This window comes from Gallus gallus, chromosome 7, assembly GCF_016699485.2.
Source record: "Gallus gallus isolate bGalGal1 chromosome 7, bGalGal1.mat.broiler.GRCg7b, whole genome shotgun sequence".
Taxonomy (NCBI): Eukaryota; Metazoa; Chordata; class Aves; order Galliformes; family Phasianidae; genus Gallus; species Gallus gallus.
Window position 1 is genome coordinate 25,936,922 of NC_052538.1, and position 24,734 is coordinate 25,961,655.

At 42.8% G+C, this 24,734-nt stretch overlaps 1 protein-coding gene across 2 annotated transcripts; it reads left to right on the forward strand.

The window, feature by feature from the left end:
* The first annotated feature begins 27 nt into the window (after positions 1-27).
* EAF2 (ELL associated factor 2) lies at positions 28-13,399 on the forward strand. 2 transcript variants are annotated; one of them, NM_001006525.2, is made up of 6 exons: positions 28-221; positions 1,653-1,747; positions 2,564-2,700; positions 3,448-3,593; positions 7,001-7,267; positions 12,534-13,399. In NM_001006525.2, exons 1-6 carry the CDS (start codon positions 119-121, stop codon positions 12,578-12,580), a joined length of 795 nt encoding a protein of 264 aa, NP_001006525.1. In that variant the 5' UTR covers positions 28-118; the 3' UTR covers positions 12,581-13,399. The 2 variants fall into 2 exon arrangements, with proteins under 2 accessions (NP_001006525.1, XP_015145308.1); XM_015289822.4 differs by lacking the exon at positions 12,534-13,399 and adding an exon at positions 7,748-12,043.
* The last annotated feature ends 11,335 nt before the right edge of the window (positions 13,400-24,734 follow it).

Below are 24,734 nucleotides of genomic sequence, written 5' to 3' on the forward strand. Positions count from 1 at the left end.
CTGAGCGGGCGTGTCCGGCGCGGTCCCGCCCCCGCGGCGTGAGGGATGTGCGGTGGCGGCGGTAGCGGCGGGGGCCGCCCGGGCGGGCCATGGTGTGAGGTGTGCGGTGCGCGCCGCCATGAACGGGATGGCCCCGCCGCTCTTCGAGCCCAAGGAGCGGGTGCTGCAGCTGGGCGAGACCTTCGAGAAGCAGCCGCGCTGCGCCTTCCACACCGTGCGCTGTGAGCTGGGGGGCACGCGGCGGGGCGGGGGGGCGGCAGGTGCCGGGCTCCGGCTTGGCCACGCCGGACCCAGAGGAGCTCACGCGGCCCGAGGCGCCTCCATCCCCGGCTTGGGGTGGGGGGAAGGGCCCGGCTCGGGCGGCTCTGCCCGCAGCCGGGCGGTCCGTGCGCGCGGGTCTCGAGCTCTGCCCTCTCGCGCTTCGTTTTTAGGAGCCGAGCGCAGTTCGGCATCAAAGGTTACGGGCGGCGTTCATCGCGTCCCCTCCCTGGGTACGTAGCCGCTGCCCGGCGAGCCGCGCGGTGCCGGGGTAGCGAGGAGACGGCCGCCCCGGGGATGATGCGGGGCCGGGCTGGCGGCTCCGAGCGCTGCCCCGTTCGCTCACGCGTTCCCCGCGGGGCCGCACGCCGGGAGGGGAGCGCAGTGTGTGGGTAACAGCGCTGAGATGCGCCCTCGTTCTGAGACCGCGGCGGGTGCTTCCCACCGTTCCCGCTTTTCGCTGACCGCGGTAATTTGATGATTTGTTCTGAAACCCGTTTTGAAATCTCCCTTCCTTTCCGACGAATGAGGCGTAGGAACTGGTGCGCTCATCGCTGCTGCGCACGCACGGATCGCTCTGACACCTGAGGGTTTTCTTAACTAAAGGGGGGCACAGCTGCTGGCTGCCGCTGAAGTTCACAAGTCAGCTTATGGGCACCGAAGTGAGGATCCCGGCTTGAACTGCCCACTAGCTGTAGCTTAAAGCAAATGTCACCCCTGATTCGTGATGAGAAGCTCCGTAACGCTGCTCTGCTCCTCTCTGCGAGCGCTGAGGGGATTCTGCAGCCCTGAGCTGTGAGCAGGGAGCGCTTCTCAGGGTCCCTGTAGCAGGGCTGCTCCCCCCAGGCTCCCCAGCAGCACGCGGTGTGTGGGGCCTGGGACTCAAACCCACATGCGCTGCAGCACAAAGGATTCCCCCCTAACACCTCACAGCCCCCCAGACATGCTCCAACAGGTCTGTGCCCTTCTTGTGCTGGGGAGCCTCAGAGCTGAATGCCGGCTCCAGGTGGGGCCTCGTGAGAGCCGACCATAAAGGGACGATCACCTCCCAGGGGCTTTCAAAAGCTGCTTATTGCCTTTCTGAAAGTATTTAATTGAAGTTTTTTTTTTTCTTTTGAAGTCTAACCCGTCTCATCCAGTCTCCTATCCCTTAGCGCCTAACTGTGCTTCCTAAATGTTGTCTGAAAGGTGTTGGCGTTTAAGCGGAATATGGAGGAAACAATCTTGACTTTGAGTTCTGCTGGTTTACGGATCTGATCAGGGGCACGGCAGGTGATATGCCAGCCAAAATGTCCTACCATAATAGCTTCCAATTGAAATCATATGCAGAGCATGTCTAGGGTTAGAAGAGTCCTGAAAAGCCCACGAATAATCCAGGTTGTTCTTATTTGTAGATGACTTTAAGCCTGCATCTATTGATACCGCTTGTGAAGGAGACCTTGAAGTTGGCAAAGGTGAACAGGTGACGATAACACTGCCGAATATTGAGGTGAGTGGGATGGCTGAAGAGTGGCAGGCATATGGGGTGGTATCTTTCGCTGTCATAGCATTGCATTATGTTTTGGGTTGGAAGGGACTTAAAGTCTCTCCGGTTCCACCCACCTGCTGTGGATAGGGTCACCAACCACTAGATTAGGCTGCCTGGTGCCCCAACCAGCCTGGCCTTGGTCACCCCATAATTATTTCTTATGGCTTATTGTCGTAACAATATGTTGAATATAGAAGGATACAGAGTTTTAATGCTGTTTCAGAGCTGCTTGTGTAATTTTTAGAGCTCAAAGCCAATTGCTCTAACATGTAAAACTGCAAAGGACCTAAACGTTAAACAGCTGTGCTGCAGCTTTAAGTGTATTCACTGAATTGGAAATAAGTTGTAGGATGACCCTGAAGTGTTGCATACGCCGAAAGGCTTTATGTGGATGTTGGCAGTGCGAGTTTCCCCTTGGTATTTACTGCTGTAGCACAGTTCTAAAGCAGGAAAGACTGGAAAGGGAAAATTTACTACCTGCCATGCTTTACTGCTCTGCTTATTGGTTACTGAAACCCCTTTTGGTAAAAGGAGTCCTACAGTAAATATGCTGTGATCTGGAAGTAAGCTTGAAACTGATTAAATGCTAAAGATGAAATTCCCTTCCAGTCAGTCACCAGCTGCTTTTGGTCATGGTTGAGTCTGATTTGAAATAACCAAGAGCGTTTCTCAAAGCTAGAAATGATTGCTTGTAATGAATTTGTCATCTCTGTGATGGATTGTTTTTGGATCATAAGTAGTAATTTTAACAATTGCTGGACTCTTCTGATTTACCAGGGCTCGACTCCACCAGTGACAGTGTTCAAGGGCTCGAAGAAGCCTTACCTAAAGGAATGTATCTTAATTATCAATCATGACACTGGAGAATGTCGTCTAGAGAAACTTAGTAGCAACATCACTGTGAAGAAAATCAGGTGGGTAATTGCCAAGATGAACAAGATGGGTCCTCCACTCATTAGGAAAATCTTTGGTACTGAGTCGCAACTGAGACTTCAGCAGACAACTTCAGCCCATTACTGTTTTTATCATTACATTGTATTTAGAAAGTCTCTGGCCTTGTTCAATACAGTGAAAAGCCTGGGATCTCAGTACATAGCAAAGCTGTCCTGGCTTTTGAGTCTTGACCAGCAGAAGTCATAGAAAAGTCATTTTTCCTCTGCTTTACCTAAAAAGTGGCATGTTGTTAAGAGATGGTGACTGTTCTGTAATGAATATAGGGGAGGACAAATCTCTTTGGAAAGTAGTTTGCATAATGTCTTCTGGCTTCTAAACGAAAAAAAAAATAGACAAAAAAAATCTCTGTTCTGGTTTCAGTAGTAGCAGTGACTGTTCTTTTCCCATACTAAGTGTGTGTTCTTTTGCACTACTGAATCTTCAGAACTTTCTTTCAGCAGTTATTAGTGAGTGATCCTGGCTAGCCAGGTATTATAACAAATCAACTAACAAAGAATTTGAAACTTATTGGTTCTATATTTAAAGTATATACTAGCATAAACTTATATGCTAGTAAGATTAATTAATGTACCTGTAAGTGTAATTATGCTTTTTAGGTAGATATGACAAATAATTCCATAACTTGAGGTGTAGCACCCCCTGTATTCCTGCCTTTTGTCTCGTATCCTGTCTTCCAAAGCCATGACAATTTTTTTCTTTCTAAGCAGAGCTGAAGGAAGCAGTAAGGTTCAGTCTCGTATAGAACAGCAACAGCAGCAAATCCGGAACTCATCTAAGACTCCAAACAACATCAAAAATTCCCCACCAAAAGACAAGATGTTTCCATCTTCTCCTATGGATGACATTGAACGAGGTAAACTCCACTGCTAGATGAGTTTTAGAAACCTTGCTCTGAACTGGGATGTTTTAAGAGCAGACTGTTTTAATCTTGAGATTCACTCCAGAAGACGATTGTGCAAGCACTTTGCCCTCATGCTTTGGTTTGAGTGGTAGCAAAGCAGTATTTAAAACTTAACCTTAAAATCAGGTGAATCATTAGGCTTAATGCCACCAGTTATACTGCTTTTACTGATTTTTTTTTTTCTCCAGCTGCTTCTTTAATCAAGCAGAAAGTAGTCTGTATTGTGGTACCGGAGCCAGCATAGTTGCTTCCCATTTTGACACAGCTGCTGCTTCTGTTTCTCTGCATTCAGCAAACGTATAGCTTGCAGTGCATTACAACTCACGTTTTGAATTCCCAGATGAGACTTGTGAAAGATGACATTCAAGTGGGGGGGGGAGAATACAGCAAGTGCCTACACAGATCACCTCTTGAACAGTGCTATGTGCTGTGTTCTTGAGACACTGGTTTGGTGAGACATGTATTTTGTGTAGTAGTAGGCCTTGCTGCCTTTTGGAGGGCAGGGAAAATGGCAGGTGGTAATTACTTGCTACAGAAATACTGGCAGGTGACAGTTTCAATCAGAGTTGATGTCTATCTCCAGAGATGTTCTGAATTCCTTCAAATAGGTTTTTCAGATGTGTCACTATAAATATTTTTTTATTATTTTTTCGGGTTTAAACTCTGACCAGAACTTTTTACACTACAGAACAGTATTAGAATAGAGCTGGGGTTGCAAAGACAAAGGGAAGCTTGAGTGCAGCAAATGAAATAATGCTTTTTCTTGGTGCTCTGTTGTTTTTGGGGAGTGGGAGTGTTGAACATATTGCAAGATACCGAAGTGGCTGCCAAAATACATCAAACTCTTTTGTACTGCCAGTCCAATTTTGAGTGCTACTTAAGAAAATGCAGAATAATTGAGAAACAGGGCTGGAAGGGACCTCTTAAGGTTATTTAGTCCATCCTTCTGTCCTAAAGTCAGATTCCTGATGATTTTTTTTTACTGCGTTCTTCAAGCTCTCTGGTGATGAATTTTTGAGCTCTCCCTGGCTGTTTATTCCAGGCCTTTGTTTTCCTTATGGTTTATATACATCACGTAAGTACAGGCCAGATTACTCTGCTGCTGTTAAGTAGCCCTTAATGTACTCAGAAAACTGCTATGTCTTTCCTATTCTTTCTTCAAAGTGATGCCATCTGGTTCATTCCTTTGTAAAAGCTTTCTAGATCACTAATTCATTGTCACTCTCATCTAGTGATCTTCCAGCTAGTTCAAAAATCTCCCAAAGTGTGGTGCCAAAAACCAGTTACTGTTTCAGCTGAGCTTTTAGCCTTGCTGCTCTGAGAAAGAAAGCTGGCTTACTGGCACTGTCTTCATATACGAAGACCAGATAGTATCTCACCTCAGTGGAAAGCTTGTCATTTCTGCTGCAGCATGATATTTTTGTGTTGTATGTATTGTGTTTAGTGATCCACTGTAACAGGCTCTTCCAAAGTGTTGCCTGCTTAATCATTCTTCATCCTGTGGTTGTGTAACTGACTATTCCTGTTTAAGTACGCTACTTTGAACTTGTTACTATCTTCATTTTCTGGGGCGGGAGGAAGGTCACTCTGTTTCTCCTCCAGTGTATGTATAGCCCTTCTTCCTCTGTCTGAAAATACTTTTTTAAATGAAATTCAGTTGCTTCAGGATTCAAGGCAAAGTTCTCATTCATCAGTTTTTGGTACTGTTAACTTAAATTTTTTTAATCAGTAGTCACAGCTGAGAGCAGGGAGGAAGAGGCATTAAGGGCATAGGACTTGAGTGCTATATCTTGATTAGCGTAACCTCAGATGGGTGATAGATCAGTTCTTGGCCTTTCTTCTCTAGAATTATTTTGAAGTATCATCTTGATCTTTCTGCTTGCTGCTTTCTGATTTTTGCCTTAGATTTTTCTGGCTTATTTTTATGCTGATGTTGTGCCTGCTTGCCCTCATCTGCAAGATGCTTCCAATTTTTTTACCTGGTTTTTTCCTTATGTTTGAGTCAGATAGCCAATGTGGTCTTTTATTATACTTTCTGTTCTTCCTTGGCACTGAGTTTGTCCTTGCAGTCATAGCCATGCCATTTCAGGATCTGCCAGTTTTCCTGAGTGCTTTTTTTCCTTTAGACTGGCCTTTGATAAGGCTGACTGGCCTAAACACCTTTTCCTTTAGGCTGACCTTTGATAATGCAGAATTGGAAGCATTCATGGAAGCTTGTGTTTAAGTTCATTCTTTTGTTCTCCCTTCTTGATTTGATTAAGTCTTGAACAATCTTTCTTTTCGATCGCTTTCATCTTCAACATGTTCTTCCATATTAGATGGATGTGAGGTAAGATGAGCTACCTTCCTACATGCCTTTCATGTCTGCCATATCAAAGCTGTTCCTGAAGTACTCCAAGTGCTTGTAAGACCATCATAGAAAATGTCTGTATAGTTACAAACTTGTGTGATGATGAACTTCTGCCCTCTGGATTACTGCTCAAGTTGATGCATAAGATCTCCATCCAGCATGGTTCAGTGGTCTGTTTCAGACTTCTCACTTCAGCAGCACCTCTAATTTGCCTAATCATTATGTGTGCTCTGTGCAAAATTTAGTTTCCTCAGTGTTGAACTTCAGCTATTATTTATCAAAAATGCAAACTGTGCAACACAGTCTTTCCAGTCCTACTATTCTAAATACTATATTCAGGTGAGTTGTTTTGCTAAGAATACAAGAATGATGTGTTAACTTCAAGTATTTCTTGTCTCCCTCTTGTTGCTCTAGCTTTTCTGTTTTCATTAAGTCTGTAAAGAGAACAAGGAAACAAGGATTTGATGAAATGATGCTAATGTGAAACTGTAGATGGTTCCTTTGGATATTTTGTGTGCTTAATTTTGATCAAAATGTCATGTTGTCCATGTGCATGTTGATTGCAATGCTGAACTGCTGGAAGGTATTTTGAGTGCAGTTACTGACATTTTGCTGCTAACTTATTTATGTGATTATAACTGCAGCTTTTAATCAGGGAAAGACATCTTTAGAGAGCGAGGGAAAATAGAAGACTAGCTAGTTACAGAAATTAAAGGCTTTGTGGGATGCATTACCCTGTGGAATGTGGGGTTCACATTTGGGTTCACAGTTACCCTTGTTCTAATGCTTGACTTGAAAGGGAAAAAACTGCCCAAGCTGTGGGAGAGGAAAACCACATGACAAACCAGATGTTTGCTTATACCCTTTTCTTCGTTCTGAGGTTTACTGCTTTTTTTCTTCTCAGTAATGTGTTGATTCGTGTACCTGATTTTTTTTTCAATGATCAATTTCTTTGTCCCTCTTATACATCAACTATGATAACGCTAATTGAGAAACATATTGTTTGCAGAACTAAAAGCAGAAGCCAGCATCATGGATCAGCTGAGTAGCTCTGACAGTTCATCTGACTCCAAAAGTTCTTCCTCCTCTTCATCAAGTAGTGAAAATAGTTCCAGTGATTCTGAAGATGAGGAAGCAAGACCCTCTCTTCCCATGTCAATGCCATATCTGCAGCCACAGCCTACTCTGTCTGCCATACCACATCAGGCTGTCCCTGACAAAGATGCCAGTCATAACAGATCCCAGGAGAACAGTGGTCATATGATGAATACACTACGTAAGTACAAAGACTGTTCTTTTCTTAGTATGCAATTCCAGACATCAAGATTCTGAAAAGAAACCATATTGGTTTTAAGTATGTCTCTGTTTTAATTAAAACTGTGGGAAGCAATGCTAAGGTTTGATTGTTTAGCCAAGGTCTGAATTAGATGCTAGGCTGGAAGGCTTTTGGTCCCAAGAGATACTAAATTAAAGCTGGTGCAGTTCTAAGCTGTTCTGGCTTCCTCCCAGTTATATACATTGAGACTGCAGAGCAGTAATTTTGTAATGAAAGTACTTGAACTTACAGGGTACTCCCAAAACATGTAATTTCTTGGTTGGAACTATGGGAAAGATACTACACCGACAATACTTTGAATTACAGAAGAGATGGCATATTCTTAGCTACTTCAGTAACTATTTTTCATGGCACTGTCCCAACTGGACAGCATGGCAGAACTCTCCTTTGCATTTAAGGAAGGCAGTTGTTTATTTTCAGGTGATGCTGTCTTATTCCACCAATTCAACCAACTAAAACTGTCACTTGAAGAGTAGCTGCTGCTGTGTTCTTCAAGAAGTGGTTGCTGCACAGCTTGGAATATGTTGCTGAGTGTCGTCCAAAAAGGAGAGTTTGGACAGAGGAGGGAGAAAAAATCAGTAGGCAGTGTCTCAAGTTTGCTACCTAAATCTGCAGGAGTATTCAGGTGTGGATGTTGTAAGCATTCAACTGTTTGAAAACAAGTATGTTTTTAATTAGGTGTTTAACTGCAGGCTCACACTATGAAGAGATTCCTGTAAAATCCTACTGTATTGCCCAAGATCATTAAGGCTTATCATTTATATGTAAACTGGTTATATTGAAATTTCAGACTCTGGCTGGCCTACTTTTTTTTTCAGCACCTAATAGATAACATGAACAGGTTTGGTGGTTGTTTTTTTTAGTGTTGTTTTTTGTTGTTGTTTTTGTAGCAGGTATTTAAATACTTAAATATCTGTGGTTACTGTGTTATCAGAGATAAAATCAGATGGAAAAGTCTTGTGACTTCATGTTCCAAGAACTAAATGCTATCTTCATTTTACTGTCAATGTAGAAAACAATGCCTTAGTTTGTAGTTTGTGTGACTTCAAAATATGCCATTTATTTCAACCCTCATCCACAAATGAGATTTACCATTGTTCATTTTCATAGCAGCTTTAAATAAAGCATGAGATGAAGCTCTTCCTCCTGTGACAGAATCCCAGCTGTCGAAACTTCCACTGAGAAACACTCTTAGGAGTACAGGTGGCCAACTCTACTAGTTCCAACAGTCATAGTGAGAAAATGCTGCTTGAAACATGACAACATCAAAGCCATCACAGAGGAAGTTGATGACTTAGTGCTTAAGAACTACGTAGACAGGTGAAACGTTCTGTTTGTAGCATCAAGCCTTGGGCTTAACTAGCTTGCATAGCTATTTAGCTTAGCTCTAAATTGGAGAGACCTGAATTTGACAGAAGTCTTTCTTGGTAGGTAAGGAATTAACTGGATGATTACAGAGTTGTGGCCAGCATCTCTGTGATGTTGTGACAAGTGATGCTCCTCAGGTGTTGATGTTGAGACTGATTTTTAACATATTCGTCAGTGTCATGGACAATGGAACCAAGTGCACCCTTGGCAAGTTTGCTGATGACTGCACCACACAGCTTGGCATCAACACCCTGAAGAGAAGGGATGCCATCCATAATGACCGTGACAGGCTTGCGTGGTAGGCTTGTGCATACCTCATGAAGTTCTGCATGTTGATCAGTGTAATCTCCAGCACAAAGGCTGGATGGAGAATGCATTGAAAGCAGCCTTAAGGAGAAGTACTTGCAGTTTTCAGAATCTTAGAACATCCTAAGTTAGCAGGTACCTGTAAGGATCATTTAGTCCAACTCCTGGCCCTAGACAAGACCACAGAAGATCAGACTGTATGTCTGAGAGGCAGTTCTTGAACTCTGTCAAGCTCAGTGCCAGGACAGCTTCCCTGGGTAGGTTATTCCAGTGTCTGAACACCCTCACAGTGAAGAACTTTTCCTGATATCTAACCTGAATGTCCCATGTTGCCACTTCATGCTGTTCCCTTGGGTTCTATCATTGGTCACCATAAAGAGGAGATCAGCACCTGCCCTTCCTCTCCCATTCGTAAGAAAGCTGTAGGCTGTGATGAGGTCTCCCTTCAGTCTCCTCTTTTATAGGCTGAACAGGTTGCCCAGAGAGGCTGTGGATGTTCTATCCCTGAAGATATTCAATGTCAGGTTGGATGGGGATTTGGGCAATATGATCTGGTGGGTGGCAGTCATGCCCGATGCAGACAGATTGGAACTGGATGATCTTTAAACTCCTTTCCAGCCTGATCCTGTGAGGATCCCACTTTTATTTACTACTTGATTCTATACCTAACTTGAGTACTGCTAACATCTGAAATACGCTTCAACTACACAAAGATTGAGAAAGTCATTTTGAAGGAGAATGCATTTCCTCTAGCTCCCTTGGTGAGGAAATTTGGCAGGAGAGGGTAAATAACAGTGAAACCTGGAGACACTAAATGAATAGCACGTGGTTCTAGCTTGAATGACAGGATTTCTCTGTTGGGGTCCTGTACAGTCATTTCTTCCATCTCAAATGTTTTTCAAAATAAAACTCTGAAGCAACAAATGTCAGCACAAACAAATAGTTTGCTTGTCTAATCCTGTTTTGAGGTTTGATCCTGCATGTGCGTGACTAGTTTTGTGCACCTCTGCAGAATCATGGCTGTGATTAGTAATTAGTGAAATTTTCTTTGGCTTGATGAATGCAGGCAGAAGTTTAGGTAAAGGGTGAGAGAGAGGTTTCATCTTAGGTGTATAAATCATACAGTTGAGGTTTGGTGGGACTTGGAAGACACAGGAGCATGGTAACAGAATACTTCTATCAGATAAAAATAATTTACCTTCTCAGGAATCCAGGGGTCAGAGCTGCCTCCTTACCCTCAGCAGCAAGGCTCACCCCTGAAATCCTGCTTCTTTCTCTTTCTCCCTTCAGAAGCTGATCTAAACTCACAACTTGCCTGATAACAAAGCTTGTAAATGCTGACAATAGTTAATCTCTTTACAAATATTTGAACATATGTTGCTTTCTGTTTACTTGTAAATGAGAGTTATGCTAAGCAAAGTCTAATTTTCTAGGAAAAATCAGTACACTGACTACACTGGGGCAGTGTCTCATGTATTTGACTTTCAACCCAACAGTTCTCTAGATTCTTTTTGGTGCTGGTACAGCAGATAGTCATGAAATACTTTTCCTTGTATTTGTTTGGTGTTGGTGTACCAGCTATGATCAGTGAAACACCGACACTCTTATGAGCTTCCCTGTCTCAAATAACTTCTTGCATGAGCTCAAATGTATTATAGCCACAGATCTGAAAGTTTACGAAATGTCATGGTTTGCAGGGTAGTCTATTTCATTTGTTTAACGTTACTAGTAAGCACTGGCACTGTGGAAGACAGAATTCCCATCCCCCTCCCCCACTTTATTACTGTCTGCAAAGTACAATTGACTGTAGATGGTTCTTCAGAGTCCTGATTAAATGAAGCTTCCATTCTTGCACGAAGCCTAAAAGCTGCTAGCTCTAGTCTCTGCTATTTTGCCATCTTTCTGAAGGTGCTCTTTTAGAGGTAGAGTTAGAAAGATGGGTCAGAAAGCTTTCCCTGAAATATATCCAAATGTATTTCTTCTGACTCTAGAACTTGGAGTCTTGCTTTTCCCATCTGCTGGTTTTCACAAGCATTGGTATTTCTGGCTGGTGTTATTCAGTTTGTGTAATTTCTATTAACTGTGTTGAAATAACTTCTGAAGGCTGCAGGATCATTATTTGGAAGGTTATCATCTTGTTCTTACTGCCACCATCTCTCAAAGTAGGTAGTGCATAATAGGTTTAGGATTTCCAAGAACTCTTAGATTGTTTTCCTTTGAGTGATAAATGCTTGAGTTTAATTTGCTAACGCCGTTCTCTGCCTTGAATTATTGTTTCTCAGGTTAATATTTTGTCCTGAATAATTTCCAACAGATTACTTTTTTATTTAAAAAATGCTTTTTAAATGTTATAAATGATATGGCTGTCGATATTCTCTTTAGAATTGGAAAGACGACTACAACAGTACCTTAAAGATTGCTGAAAAGATCAGTCTTTGCTATTCTTGTCTTATATGGACAGTGTTTTTGCTTTGTTGCAGACAATCATGTACCACGCTTCCTAAGCTGTAGTGATGACATAGTGGAAAACAAAGGAAGGCTAAATGCAGCCATGTTAAAGACTTCAGTGTTTTAGCAGAAATGTTATGCCTGATAACAAAACATATGATCTGAGTGTCTTGCTGGCTTTACCCTATTGATATCTTAGCCATCTGCAAAAGTGATCTGTGAAGGGTGAAAGAACGTGTGAAAATACTGTGCCTACTGAGTTCCAGTCATTCCCTGTGCTTTTTAGTTCATTTCTGAACAAGTGAGAGATGCATTTTTAATTTTTTTATGGCCATTTGGCAACAGAGGTGTGAAGAAAATCGAACTTCTGGAAGACATTCTTAATTAAAAAAAATGGGGTGCTGCTGTTTAATTTGCTAATGCTAAATGGGGTACCGATTCCTTATAACATACTGCTGTGTTTGTTTTTGTTGTTTAGTGTTCTCTGATTCCTTCCCTCCCATCCCATAAGCTTATGGACATTCATTGCGAGCACAATGTAGCCTCTGTTCTTAATTTTCCATTTTGAAATACATATATAGCTTCCAAATTAAAGTGCTGTGTGAAATTGCTTTTGATGTTTTGTTTGTTCACTTGTTCCAAAACCTGTTTGAAATAGTAGGTCACTGATACATCTTTAAAAGGTACATCAAAGAAGTGCTGCTCTTGGTTGAGACATGGCTTTGTTTTCAAGCACAGCTGAGTGCATTCAAATGTTTATTGAAAAGGAAGAAAAAGCCCTACAACTTGTTTTTCACAAAACTGCATTTGCTAGCAGTTTTCCCATTTATGAGGCGTGAAAATGTGGGTGGCAAAATAGGTGTCAGCTGTTGTGATCTTGTAATAGTAAATGCTTTTGTGACTAATAAGCGAATGGCTCTCCTGCTAAGAATGTGGTCTCTGCGGTTCTGTCGCGGAAGAGTTGGCTTCTATACTTCTGTAGAAACTAACAGCAAGTGGGTTGTAAGCCTTTAACTGGGAGAGGGGAAAATCTTGAAAGATATTTCCTTGAAAATGACTAATACGATGACTCTGTCTCTTTTAGGAAGTGACTTGCAGCTGAGTGAATCTGGAAGCGATAGTGATGACTGAACAAATCCTTGGCCTTAAATGTATCACCTTTTTTTTTTTTTTGCTAAATATGTCTTAGCATCTGTTTTGCACTAAGATTAGGTTACCAGAGACTGGAATGAATGTCCTTGATTTTTGATAATAAAGGCATCCTAATTTTCTACTGACACATGGAGTCCATAACACGGCGGCATTGATATATTGTCAGTGCTATGGTTATATGTTTACCTTTCAAATTACTGTATTTACAGTAAAATTGTGTATGATCTGATCTTAATTATTTTGCCTCAGCCACCTGTGTTACTTGAAAATGATTTGTAACAGATTTGTAACAGCCAGCTACTTTATATAAATAGTTATAGGATGGAGAAATTTCTGATATTTATGGAGGCAAGTTTCCTTTCTATCATTTAAATATTGGATGCTGATCTCACAGCTTTAACTTGGAGGGTATAAAAGGGAGAGTAACTAAATGAGGTCTGCTGTGTCAGCTATGCTTTTTGTTCAGTTCACAGATTATACCTTTAAGGAAACTGCTGAATAATGTGGTCCACTCGTGCAGTTACAGTTTACAATTGTTCAACACATTGCTGAATTCCTAATTTCATTGTATTATAGGACTTTATATTCTGAGCCTCAAGATTCCTGAGGGAACTTGTCTATTCTCTGCCTTTTTTATGTAACTTGAATAGGCTGGTCTTTTTACAGCCTTTTTGTATCTAAATTTAGATAACTGCAGAGACAGCAAGGAATTTTCTTCATTTAATTCTGCAATGGAAATCAAAAATGTTCTTTGTAGGGGTATAAAAGTAATTTAATAAAGCAATATTTATCATTTTATTGTCTGATTTTGTTTTTACTGGTTAAAGATTCCACCTTCTACTTACCGTAGTCGTGCCATTGAAAGGGTTATACCATTTTCCTGCTTTCTATTTCTTTGTAATTAATGTGTAATCCCCACCCAGTATGCAAGACGTGGGCATTTGTTGCTTTTGTTATGCATTGAGACAACACTCACTAAGAGCTTTGCTTTAAGTTTACAGCAATGCCAGCGACAGGTGAATGTGTGTAACAGGTTGCATCCAAATGCAATTGCTAAGCCATACTGTACTAAAGAAAAGGTACCTGCTTAGCTCTGTGCCCCCAGACTATGGCACTTGGCTATGATCTACACCAGCTAACAGTTTCCTAGTGTTTCAGCTTCCTAAAGATGGTATCATAAGACAAAACATTTTTCTGCTTATACTAAAAGTAAAAAAAAATTCACATTAATGACCATGATTAAACAGATCTTTGAGGAGAAAAGGTTAATGAGCAATTTTAAGATAGGATGCAATGTAAATAAAGACTTTTTTTGAGGATATTGAGTTATCTGAACTATAACTGTTGCTACTGGAACTTCAGCAGACTACGTTGTTCTTGGCACCTGCTGCTAGTGAGGTTTGCTATGATGATGGGAGGACCTGAGCTGTTACTGCTAATCTGTAATTGTGTTAAAGGAGTGTCCTAAAGTGAAGTGTTCTCTTTTTGGCTTCCCCACACCCCTAAAGGTTTGCATCAAAGCTTCCCTTCAGGCCAATGCTAATTTTTCTGTTTTTTTTCCTGAACAATCATGTGTTTAGGGCATATGGAATTGAGCAGCTGTACAGCAGTGCTGACTAGGCTAGGATCCAAATCATAGGTAAGTGTTTATATTTCTAAATTATAATCATTCATCCTTCGGAAGAAGATGAACAGAAAAAACACTGCAAGTGCAGCCTGCCTGTGTCTGAGGTATAATTGTATTCACATGTACACAGGTGCTTAAATATAGCTCTGCAGGTAAAGCAGCTTTCCAAGTTCTTGAGTCCCAGGACTGTAACTAAGCCTGCACTATCTTTAGGTTTTGATCTTTGGGTTAGAAGCTTTCCCGAACGGGAAGAGCCCTTGTTAAGCTTTTGTACATCACTTAGTATAAAGTGGTTAGAGGCAAGTCAGTCACTCCCCAGTATAAATATGTGACTTAAATGGGTGTATTCTGTCGAATGCACGGTTGTGATAATTCATGAAAGGCTCCCTTTAAATATCAGCACAGGAGATAAGATTCCGGAACAGAGTTCCTATTGAGATAAGAGGAAAAAGATAACAGACCTTGAATGTGTGAAGAAAAAGGTGCTATATGCTGGATGCAGTCCAGATGTATGCAGTCTCACTCCCCTTCTCTATGTAAGTGTCAGGCATTGGCAAGCAACCTAAAGAGCTTGCCTGGATCTTTTGTTCTACGGAGGAGATTGGCTTGGATCTCATTTGTGACTTGCTTGGGGCGTTTGCTCCTCTATGGCTTGCTTTGTGTGCTCTCCTGAGCGTGCTGAGCTACCTGAAACTCTTCCTCGAGTTTGTTATCAAATGGCAGAAGTGAGAAAGTGGTTGCACTGCGATCTGGAAGTATGAAAGGTATTCTTTCAGCAGGAAAACAGATCAGGGCTTTTTTTGTCTTGGAGTTTTTTTCCTAGGCCTTACTTGAAAATGATTTCCCTCTCCTTTATTCCTGTTGTGTTAACTTTCAATGAATGAAATCATTACCTGCAACAGGTTCCTATGGCCGCTATTCCTACAACCTCTGAGTGCCTCTTTCAAAACAGTCTTCTGAAATACATATGGTTCCATCTCGTTGCTTTTGGCAGTTTTGTCTTTACATCCAGAGATACAAAGCATGTGTGCGGGCATGCATCTCTAAACAGTAGACACATCTGAAGAATAAGTACAGTTTTTATAGGTACATAACTAAGCTATTGTGTAAGTTTGGGATTTGAGGAACGTCTGCTTACTACTCACACTGATAGATGAAAAATGTCTGCCGATGCAACGGGAAACTGAAATTGATCTGCCTTATGGCTCCTGCAGCACTAAGGGCTACTGCAGAAATAGCCCACCCGAGCTTTCCTCTCCTCAAGGCACCTCATATGTGCACAGTTTTTCTAGTAACTACCTCTTCTGGTCACAGTATTCAATTGCGGTTAAGTTCTGATATGGTGATAACATATACTTGCTAATTGCAGCTACCTTGCCTGACAGCTTCCAGTTTTCTTAAGATCTCTGTCCAACTCTTGTTTTCCGTGCACCTTGCCTTGGGGCAGTGGGACAGGCTAAGATGATCTCTTTAGGACAGCCTTGACATTGCTCTATTCCACAGCTAACACTGAGATTGCCATTTACTGGTAGTTTCACATCTATCTGTAATTCAGTCTTGAGATCCTTGCCCACAGTGCTGTAACGTGCCCTTAGGAAGCTCTCATAAACATCAGGCTCTGTATAATGTCCATACAGCTGCGTGGTAAGCAATAACCTTGTTTCCTGAATGATCTCTGAACATCATTTTGCTGTCCAAGCAGGGATTACTCCAGTTATTCCATCAAAATCTTTAGATCAGTGTTGGAGCCCAATGAACATTGAATTTAATGTCAAGGCATGTGGCACAATCAACTTTATTGCATAAATATTCTGGAGGGAAATGGAAGATAACACTTTTTCAGAATGTGACTTGAATAAGTTGCTCCTGTGCTAACTGACTGTGAATCACCTTGAGAAAGGAGCAACAGCATTATTATCTGTCGGGTCTTTAATGAGTGGTTTCTGATGAAGAGATCATCTCAGACAGTAGTTTGCTTAGGCTGTCAAGATCCTGGGTCACAGAATCATTGCTTCATTTCTGATCAACACTTCTAATTTTCTTTGCTATTTCTACACAAATATTTCTGAGAACATCCTTCTTAAACAGTGCAGTGAGGACACCTAGGATGGGCAAAAATGAAGTGTCAAGAGAAGGAAGAAGATCTGTCTATCTTACAGTGCTCACAGTGGTTCTGAGCCTAAATGCTTGCCTTTATGTGAATTCCTTCCCTCGCCATTTTTTTGAAGTCACTCAGCTAGCCCTGTAAGGACCTCTGGATGGTCTGGCAGGATGTGGGGTTCAAGTCAGCTTTCTGAAATGATTTAAGATTAAGAATGAAGGAGAGAGTTTTGAAAAAAAAAAAAAAAAAAAAAAAAAAAGGGTTTTTGCAATTTCTTCAAATTTACATTCCTACTTTTTGGAGGAGATGAGGGAAATGAGAAATGAAGATGTACTGAAATGAGGAGAAGTGTGAAATAATGAGTTCTTCCACAGTTTAGACTTCAAACTAGGTAAGGGGGCAGTCATCCGTACCCAACCAAATCTGAAACGTGAAAGGGAGGGCTGAAAGATCTATGTCTTCATAAATGTTCAGCCATTATTCTGCCCAGTTAAATGAATTTGTGGTGACAAGATCACCTAGCTAACTGGCTAGCAGCTTTATCCTAAGTGATCTTTGTTCCCCTGCATAAGAATAATGCACAATGACTTGGGTACTTGAAGGCAGCTCTCTGCTTACCAGCTATCTGTGTGCAGGAATGGGCTGAATGGGTGTAAGCTCTAAAAGAATGGTACTGTGACTTCTACTTCACAGTTTGTGTGTTCTGGTGGTGAAGAAAAGCTCCTGAACATCAGACAGCACTGTTTGTGTCAGCAGGAAGAACTATTCAGTTCCTAGTAAGGTATACCAACTTTATACAGGGTTTTCATAAGAAACTCTAATACATCTGCTGTACTGAATGGTCTGGCCTGCTAGGAACAGCAAAGACTTGGGCTACAGTTGTTTCTGTGGTTTTCTGAATCCATAGAAGAAATTAATGTGTTCTCAGTTTTTTCCTTCTTTGAAAAGCAAATCCTTCTGCTGTGGTAAGGAAGGAATGGAGGTTAGAGGCAAAGATGAAGGAGCCTTTCATTCAACAGAGAAGGCTTTGTTGATGTACAACACAAATCTGGTAAGTTAGCCACAAAGACCTCTCCTGACTTGCTTTAAACAGGGGCTCTTGTTACGGAACCTGTTTTCCATCTCTCATCTTCCATACGCTGTCTTTTCTGTGCAGCTTAGTTTGTCTTCTGAAAATCCATACCTGCCTTGTTCTCGTAAGTGTGCATACACACAACAGGGGATTATCGTCTCCCTATGGGAGATGAGGTCTTCTTCATGGTGTTGTTTAAAGTTTAAAAAGCAGAGTGTCTTAAAAAGGTAATTAAGATCCAGCAACAACATAAACTGTTCTTTAATCTCTTTAGTTTCACTTCCCATGCTGTGTATCTTGTTCTACCAGTTTCCATGCTCTTACGAAACAGTTGCACAATGATTTCCTCTTAGCAACCAGCAGAATGAAGCTTAAGCTCACCTCCTTGGACATACCTTTTCTAAGATCCTTGATGCATTGAGTTTCCAGTAAACTCTGCAACCCCATTCTTCCCCCCCCCTCCCCTTTCCTGCATCTTTTAATTGCCACAACTTTTGCAATAAATACTCATGGACATCCTCATACACAGTTCTCATAGAGACATGGGAGATGATGCAGCCTGAAATGCCAAATCACCTCTTAACTGATTTCCTTGTTACATTTGACTTGCTACACACTGACAATGCATGACAAAAGATCTTACCTTTAACCAGAGGCTTGATCCAAATATTTACAGTCGTGTTATAGAATCCCCCACTGCCCAGTGCTCATTAAAGCTAAGGACATTTTAAAGGCCAATGTCCAATTGAGATTTCCCCTTCAAATGAAGAGTTTTTGTGCCTGTTTGTGTGGTTCTGTTGAAATGATGAGATAGTAGAGACAGGTGATTCACTTACGAGACTGTAGACTGTGACACAGGCAAAGCCAGACTGGATATCGCATTACTTCACAGTCACACCAACACCTCTACACACGGATACACCTACCCCCATGGCAAAAAGCTGCTCTGAGTAGTTCTCATCAGAACAATGGATGGGCAGAAGAGTGGCACTGCACAACGTGACACTTGTCAGTGTTAGGCTGAGGCTAACTACAGATGATGTGGGAATTAGCAGTCCTAAAGCAACTCTTCTGGAAAGGTTTGCATGCTTGTGATCCCCTCCCATCACAGAGTGGAACAACTCCCACTCCTGTTCTGCATGATAGCCCCCACAACCCCCTCCTTTTTTTACCCCCCTTTTTCCCTGTGCAAAAGTTATCAATAGAAACAGTTAACATTTCATAAATACGTTTCTTTTTTTTTTAATAAGTAATGGTTGTAAGAAAAATGATTGTCAAATGTAACCTCAATGTAGGTGGGGAAAAACTCCACGTAAATTAGCAGCTACGTGTGCTCCTCACATACTTGAGCTACTTTCCCTCTTACACATACAGCCAGACTTTGCTTAGTAACCTTCACCCAGATACAGTATTTCTCAAGGATACTGATGCTCAGTGGCTGCGGCTATGTTTAGCGGAGGATGCAAGACGGTTAATCTATTTAAGAAGTTCTTGCCACAATGAGTGTATTTCAGAAAGTACCATCTGGGAGGAGTGTACTGAGCTTAGTGGGGACTTTTTATCCCTGTTCATTTGTAAAACAAAGTAACTGCTCAAAGCTGAGAACCCGTCCTGGGTCCTTGCTATTGTACTTTCCGTTTGACTCCCCCCTGGTGATGAAGCAACAGCTACTCACAGGTGATAATTGAAGTCCCCAAGAGAGAAACTAGTTAACGTTTTGATAATGTCTTAGCTCTATTTATAATTCTATAGAGAGACTCTGAGCTGAGCGAGCCAAAGAAGCCACCGTGTTACATCAGAGCCTTTGATTCAAATCACCTCCGTTCTGGAAACCAGAAGTGCTTATGCTGCACAGATCTCTCTAAATCTAACAAAAGTGTGTGTGAGGATGTCTGCGCTATGGTGGAGAACAGTCATGGCGGGGTAACTTCAGCTTCTGTTAAATAGGATCATCTCTGCAACAAGAGGCTGATAATCAGATAGTCCATCAGGTGTGTTTGATGGTGCTGGTGATCTTATGCTTCCTGGAACCCGAAGAGCAGCCCCCATACAGGTACTCTGGCTGCTGGAAGTGCAGAGACGCAGATGTTTCCCTGCTGCTGCTTCAGCTTATTAACTTTCTGGGTCTTATCATCAGCTCGCACCACACAGAGACCTCCTGTCGGGTATAGATGCTCAGCTTCAAGAGCCTGCCTCACAGCTGGCTTTTCTTCACCTTGTGCTTCTTTGACAAGGAGGAGGGGCAGTACCGATGGTAAATTTGTTTTCCAAGCTAAATGAAAACTGTAATTTCAAGTGTACTTGCCTTGGCACCTCTCGCAGCTTTCCAGTTTACAGGGATAGTGGCAGGGTGCTGGGCAGGGAAGGAAATATTTTGGTCATCCCTCAATAAGGTGAGGTGCCTGTTCAAGGCTGAATAATTGCTCAGCAGTAGGAATCCTTGCTGCCTGACCCTGTTCATGTGACAAAACCACACAATGTAACACCCTGTGCTGCTACAGCTCTCCCAGACTGGTATATGCCACTGTTGCAGTGAATTAGGCCACCTTGTTTCACAGGCTTCTCCCCCACCTTGAGCTCCTAAGGAAGGTGAACGCTGTGCAAATCAGGGACATTGCCCATGGTTTCTTCCAACATCTTTCCTCCTGTGTCCGCTCTCAGCCATGTGCAGCACTGGACCTTCCACACATACAGCTTCGAACTTAGGGAGGTTGAACCATCCCTACCTGTTCCTGACATGCAACACCAACCACCTAAGGAAGCAGCTGCTGCAGGTAGAGTGAGGAGATGCCCTGAAAGAGCAGCAAGTTCCTCACTGTGGGCAGCAGAAGTAGCGCATGCTTTCCTCTTCTCTTTTCATGGAAGAGAGTATTTATGTTTGTGTTAATTGTATGGGGAGATGATAATATACCCATTCACTGCTCTGCAGAAGCCTCCTTAGCCTGGTTTCATGGGGCAGAGCACTGGAATTCCTACCATTCACCTTTCCACTGCAGCAGCAGCCAGAGCTGCCATCTTACTACCAAAACAATTTTCAGTGGCCAAAGGATCAAGACTACCTCAAAGTTGGAAGGGATCTCAAAGACCATCTAGTTTCAACCCTCCACCATGGGCAGAGATACCTTCCACTAGACATGGTTGTCCAAAGCTCCATCCAACCTGGCCTTGAACATCTCCAGGGATGGGCAACCACAGCTTCTCTGGGCAACCTGTGCCAGTGCTCCACCACCTTTATGGTGAATTATTTATTCCTTTCATCTACTCTAAATCTCCCCTCTTTCACTTTAAACCCACTGTCTCTTGTCCTATGACCACACTGTCTGATAAATATCCCTCTTCATCCTTCTCATAGGCCCTCCTTAGGTACTGGAAAGCCACCATAGAGTCTCCCTGATGCTTTCTGGTCCATTTGATGCAGTAGTACTTTAAGCCATTGCTGTACCTCTTCTGACAGAAAGGAATAAAGCCCTCTGTTTCTAAAGGTGCTACTTTCAAAACATTAAGAAAGAGCATCTTAGAAGAGAGCCAAGCTGGGGGAGTCATAGTGTGTAGTCCTTTTCCCTTAAGGACTGAGTTAGTCACATGTTCAAGCTCGCAGTCCTGTCAGGGCATAAACTACCCAGCTGTATGGTCTCCCAGCCTCCAGCATTACCAGTTCACGAGGAAAGAAAAAAGCACAAAATGCAAATGTTTGAGTCACAAACAAAGGGTGGGTGAGCAGGATTAGGTGAGGCTGTGCTGACTAACCCACGCCAGCAGCAGGCAAATATTGCTCCTATTTTGTCCTGAAGCAAACGAGTCTGGCTGTGTTGAAGCTCTGGATGGTGTTGGAAGGGGCTGCTGGTGCAGAAATGTCTGAACTCTGATCCCTGGCCACCTGACTAAATGGTGTGTCTGGTCTGGGTTGACAGGGAGTCATCACAAAACCAGCCTACCTACAATACAAAGCAAAGCCGGGATATATTGTTGCTACTGTTATATCTGACATAGATGAGCTGAATCCCTTCAGGCTGAGACAATTTATCTCTGACACAAAATGATTCATTAGAAGCTGTTTCAAATAGTGTCTTTGCATTGATAAGGTGTGTCCTGATAAATTTGTCAAGGGCATCATTTCACTGTATTTTGTAATCTGATCTGTAAAGCTGTACACAGAGTTAATGATAGTTTAATTGTCTATCTCTAGAGATTAGCAGAAAGCTTTTTCTGACTAGAATCTTGGTCCCACCTTCAGTCTTTCTAATTCTTAAACAACAAAACAACTGGAAGTTACAACAGTGTTTTCTCAAATGTCTTCTGAGGCTTTCAGGATATGATACAATTAAGAATTTACTCGTGAAGCCAGGTATGGATAGCACAAATTTGTCTCAAGTCATAATTCTGCTTACTCCAGACTACAGCGTGATGGCTATTTGTTAGTTACAGCAGGGCCAAAGTAACTCTTCAGAGATGCAAGCTTAAGGCTGTCAGGATGTATTTGGCAGTAAAACAGCTTACCTGTTCAGTCACAATGGCAAACAAGCACAAATATGAAAGTGTGGCTTCTTATCACATGCAACATGTGTGAGTGGGGACCGAGACCTGGCTGCTTTGAATTCCCAGAAATTAGCTGATAATTTTCTAGCTGTGTTAAGATAAAACCATGTGCTTGCAAGGCCTGCTGTTAACTCTCTTTTGTGTGCATGCTGAGATACAGACAGCTCTGAAGAATGAGCATTTGGTGCAGTAGATTCTGGTCTTGACTTCAAAAGAATGAACAGAACTGTTAAGCAGCAATTGTTCAGCAAATGGCAGTTGTTTAGAGCAAGGGAGAAATGGCTGATAATTTTTCTTTTTTTTTTCTTTTTTTTCTTTTTTCTTTTCATTTACAACGGCTTTAAATGCCTCAGGGTAATAACATGGATTGTAAAGTCTGACCATTATTTAAATTAATTGCAAAAATTCTAACTCACCTCAATGTGACCAAAATGGGAACTTGAATGTACAAATATCCCAGTGACATTCTTCAGGGCACTGAAAAATCATTTCTACATCCACGATGATGTAAGAAGTCCCCTTTCTCAGCTTATTCCTCATGAGTGGTGTGGTTTGGTTGGTCTTCCTGCACTTCATTCACTCTTCTAATGATTGCCAACGGGACAGTTCCTCACTGACAAGGCCACAGTTTCTGCTGGCTGTGTTACCACACTCATCTCTTGACTTCCTGTACCCTGCAGAACAGATGGCCCTCGCTGAGCCTCAGTATAACAGGCATGTTGTTTTGTTTAAGCTGAAATTACAAGTCATTCCATCCAGTGAAAATATTTGCATTTCATGCGCTTGCAGGCTTCCAGAAGCCTAAACTTGGCATCCCAGAAAGTTCGACCAATTTGATCTGGTTGAGTGGTTTGTATCCTCTCTGGGCAAACCTTTCTCCTGCAGATACGCACTTTTTCCCAAGAGTTTGTCTTTCCCCAGAGAGCTACATTTGAATGCTGGGGAAGCACATACGGAACTTTTGTGCATCTTTAAAACTGGCACTGGGGAATTGGTGTACACAACAGAATACGGTGCTGCATTCAGGAATGTTTTGATTCCCCATACTCTTGCTCAAAGGAAATCAGAAGTAAAATGGTTTGGAGTGCATCCCTACAATGTTCTAGTCAAGATGAACAAGTCTAACATATGTTATTTTCACATGCTGCACGCCTTTTCACTTCTGCAACCCCAGTTTGACAATTGCCAAGGAAAGCAGACAGTTTTTCCATGACCCTGGACTGAGACTGGAAAGGCTTGGGATGTGAACCAGCACCATGAGAGCTGCTTTTGGTATTGATTAGGACTGACGGAGCTCAGAGGGCTTTCCAAGTTTATTCCACAGAGCAGTCCAGACCATGACCTTTTACTGATGGATTTCTTAATGTTTGCCTAGGAAAGAAGGTGCTGTCATTTCCTTTAATCAGGATGCTGGCTACTAGGCATACAGGAGTTGAAGTATGTTACTAGTAGGGATTAAATGGGGAAAAAAAAAGGGGGGGGGGGGGCAGGGGGGGAGGGGGAGAAAGAAAGAAAAATAGAATTGAGCTTTTTGAGTGGAGTGAATGGAGCTCCCACAGATGGCATTTCTCCTGAGAGAGCTCTGACAGTAGTTGTGCAAACAGCCAGAAGGCAGTTGTGTGAGCCCTGTGTTTGGTGGGCTCTGTCCCCTGCAGGGTCCCTCACGGCCACGCTGTGAGCTTTACTACTCTCCTTCTTCCCAGCTCCTTCTCAAGGAACTTCCTCTGCTTTGCTCCTCCTGCAGGGATAAGGCCTTGCAGTTATGCCAGATGCCAGATAGAGCAGTTGACCAGCTTTGTTGTCTTTGAAGAATGCTGGTGTTTAGGAGCTCTGATTCCTCTTTTTAAAAGCGCTTTCAGTATTTCAGTTGTACCTGAGATGATGTTGTAAAACCAGGCTTTGCTTTTGGTTTGTACGTATGCCTCTCCACAAGGGAGATAAAGATAACAGCTCCTGAAGGGAACCCTCTCCTTCCCTGAGCTCCACCAGATACTGCCCTGAGTCCCACGGATCTCCCTCCTGAGAGCAGCCGTGAAACAAAAACATTTCTGAAGAATCAGTCATGTAGAAAAAAGCTTTAATGCTGCATTTCTATTGTTTCTCAGTGGATGTCTTCTCCTCTGTTTCCTGAGGTCTGTTGCAAGTGCCTAATCCCAGCTGTCAAGCTAAGCTTTCCTTGACAGGGTTCCTGTCACAGCCTGAAAGCACCAGCTGGTTTCACCTAACCAGGAACCCCAATCTGCACTGTTTCTGTTTGGCAATCAGTCAGTGGCAGTTTCGAGGTGCTGAGGACTAGAGGGCAGCTCCATGAAGAGGTGTTTGCTCCTTTGCAGCTGGATCCAAAGATGAACTTGCCCGGTCCCAGGTCCTGCCTCAGTATTTTGCAGGCTGTATTAATGCTGGTTCCCTTAACCATTCCGACTGCTGCCAGAAAGCTCGTTCTGTAGCTGGCAAACGTCCTCATCTCTTCAGGCCATGGTTTAACCTTGCCATTTAAAGGCCATCATAACAGCTGGCGGGGGCTGAGGGAGTGCACCCCTAGTGCCAACCAGAGCGGTTTTATGTAAAATTAAAACGAGAAGCGTGGCTCCTGTTCCCCCGCCGGCATTGCGAGGAGCTGATTTGTTTTAACGCTGCCCCGGGGACAAGGAGGTTTCCTCCGCCGTGTTTTACCTCAGCGCCCCGCAGGTGCCCCCTCCGCGCCGTGGTGGGAGGCCGCGGCTGAGGGCGGCGATGACTGAGGACCCGGCGCCATCTTCTGGGCTCTGCGCAGGGGCAGAACGCGGTGCTGGGGAGC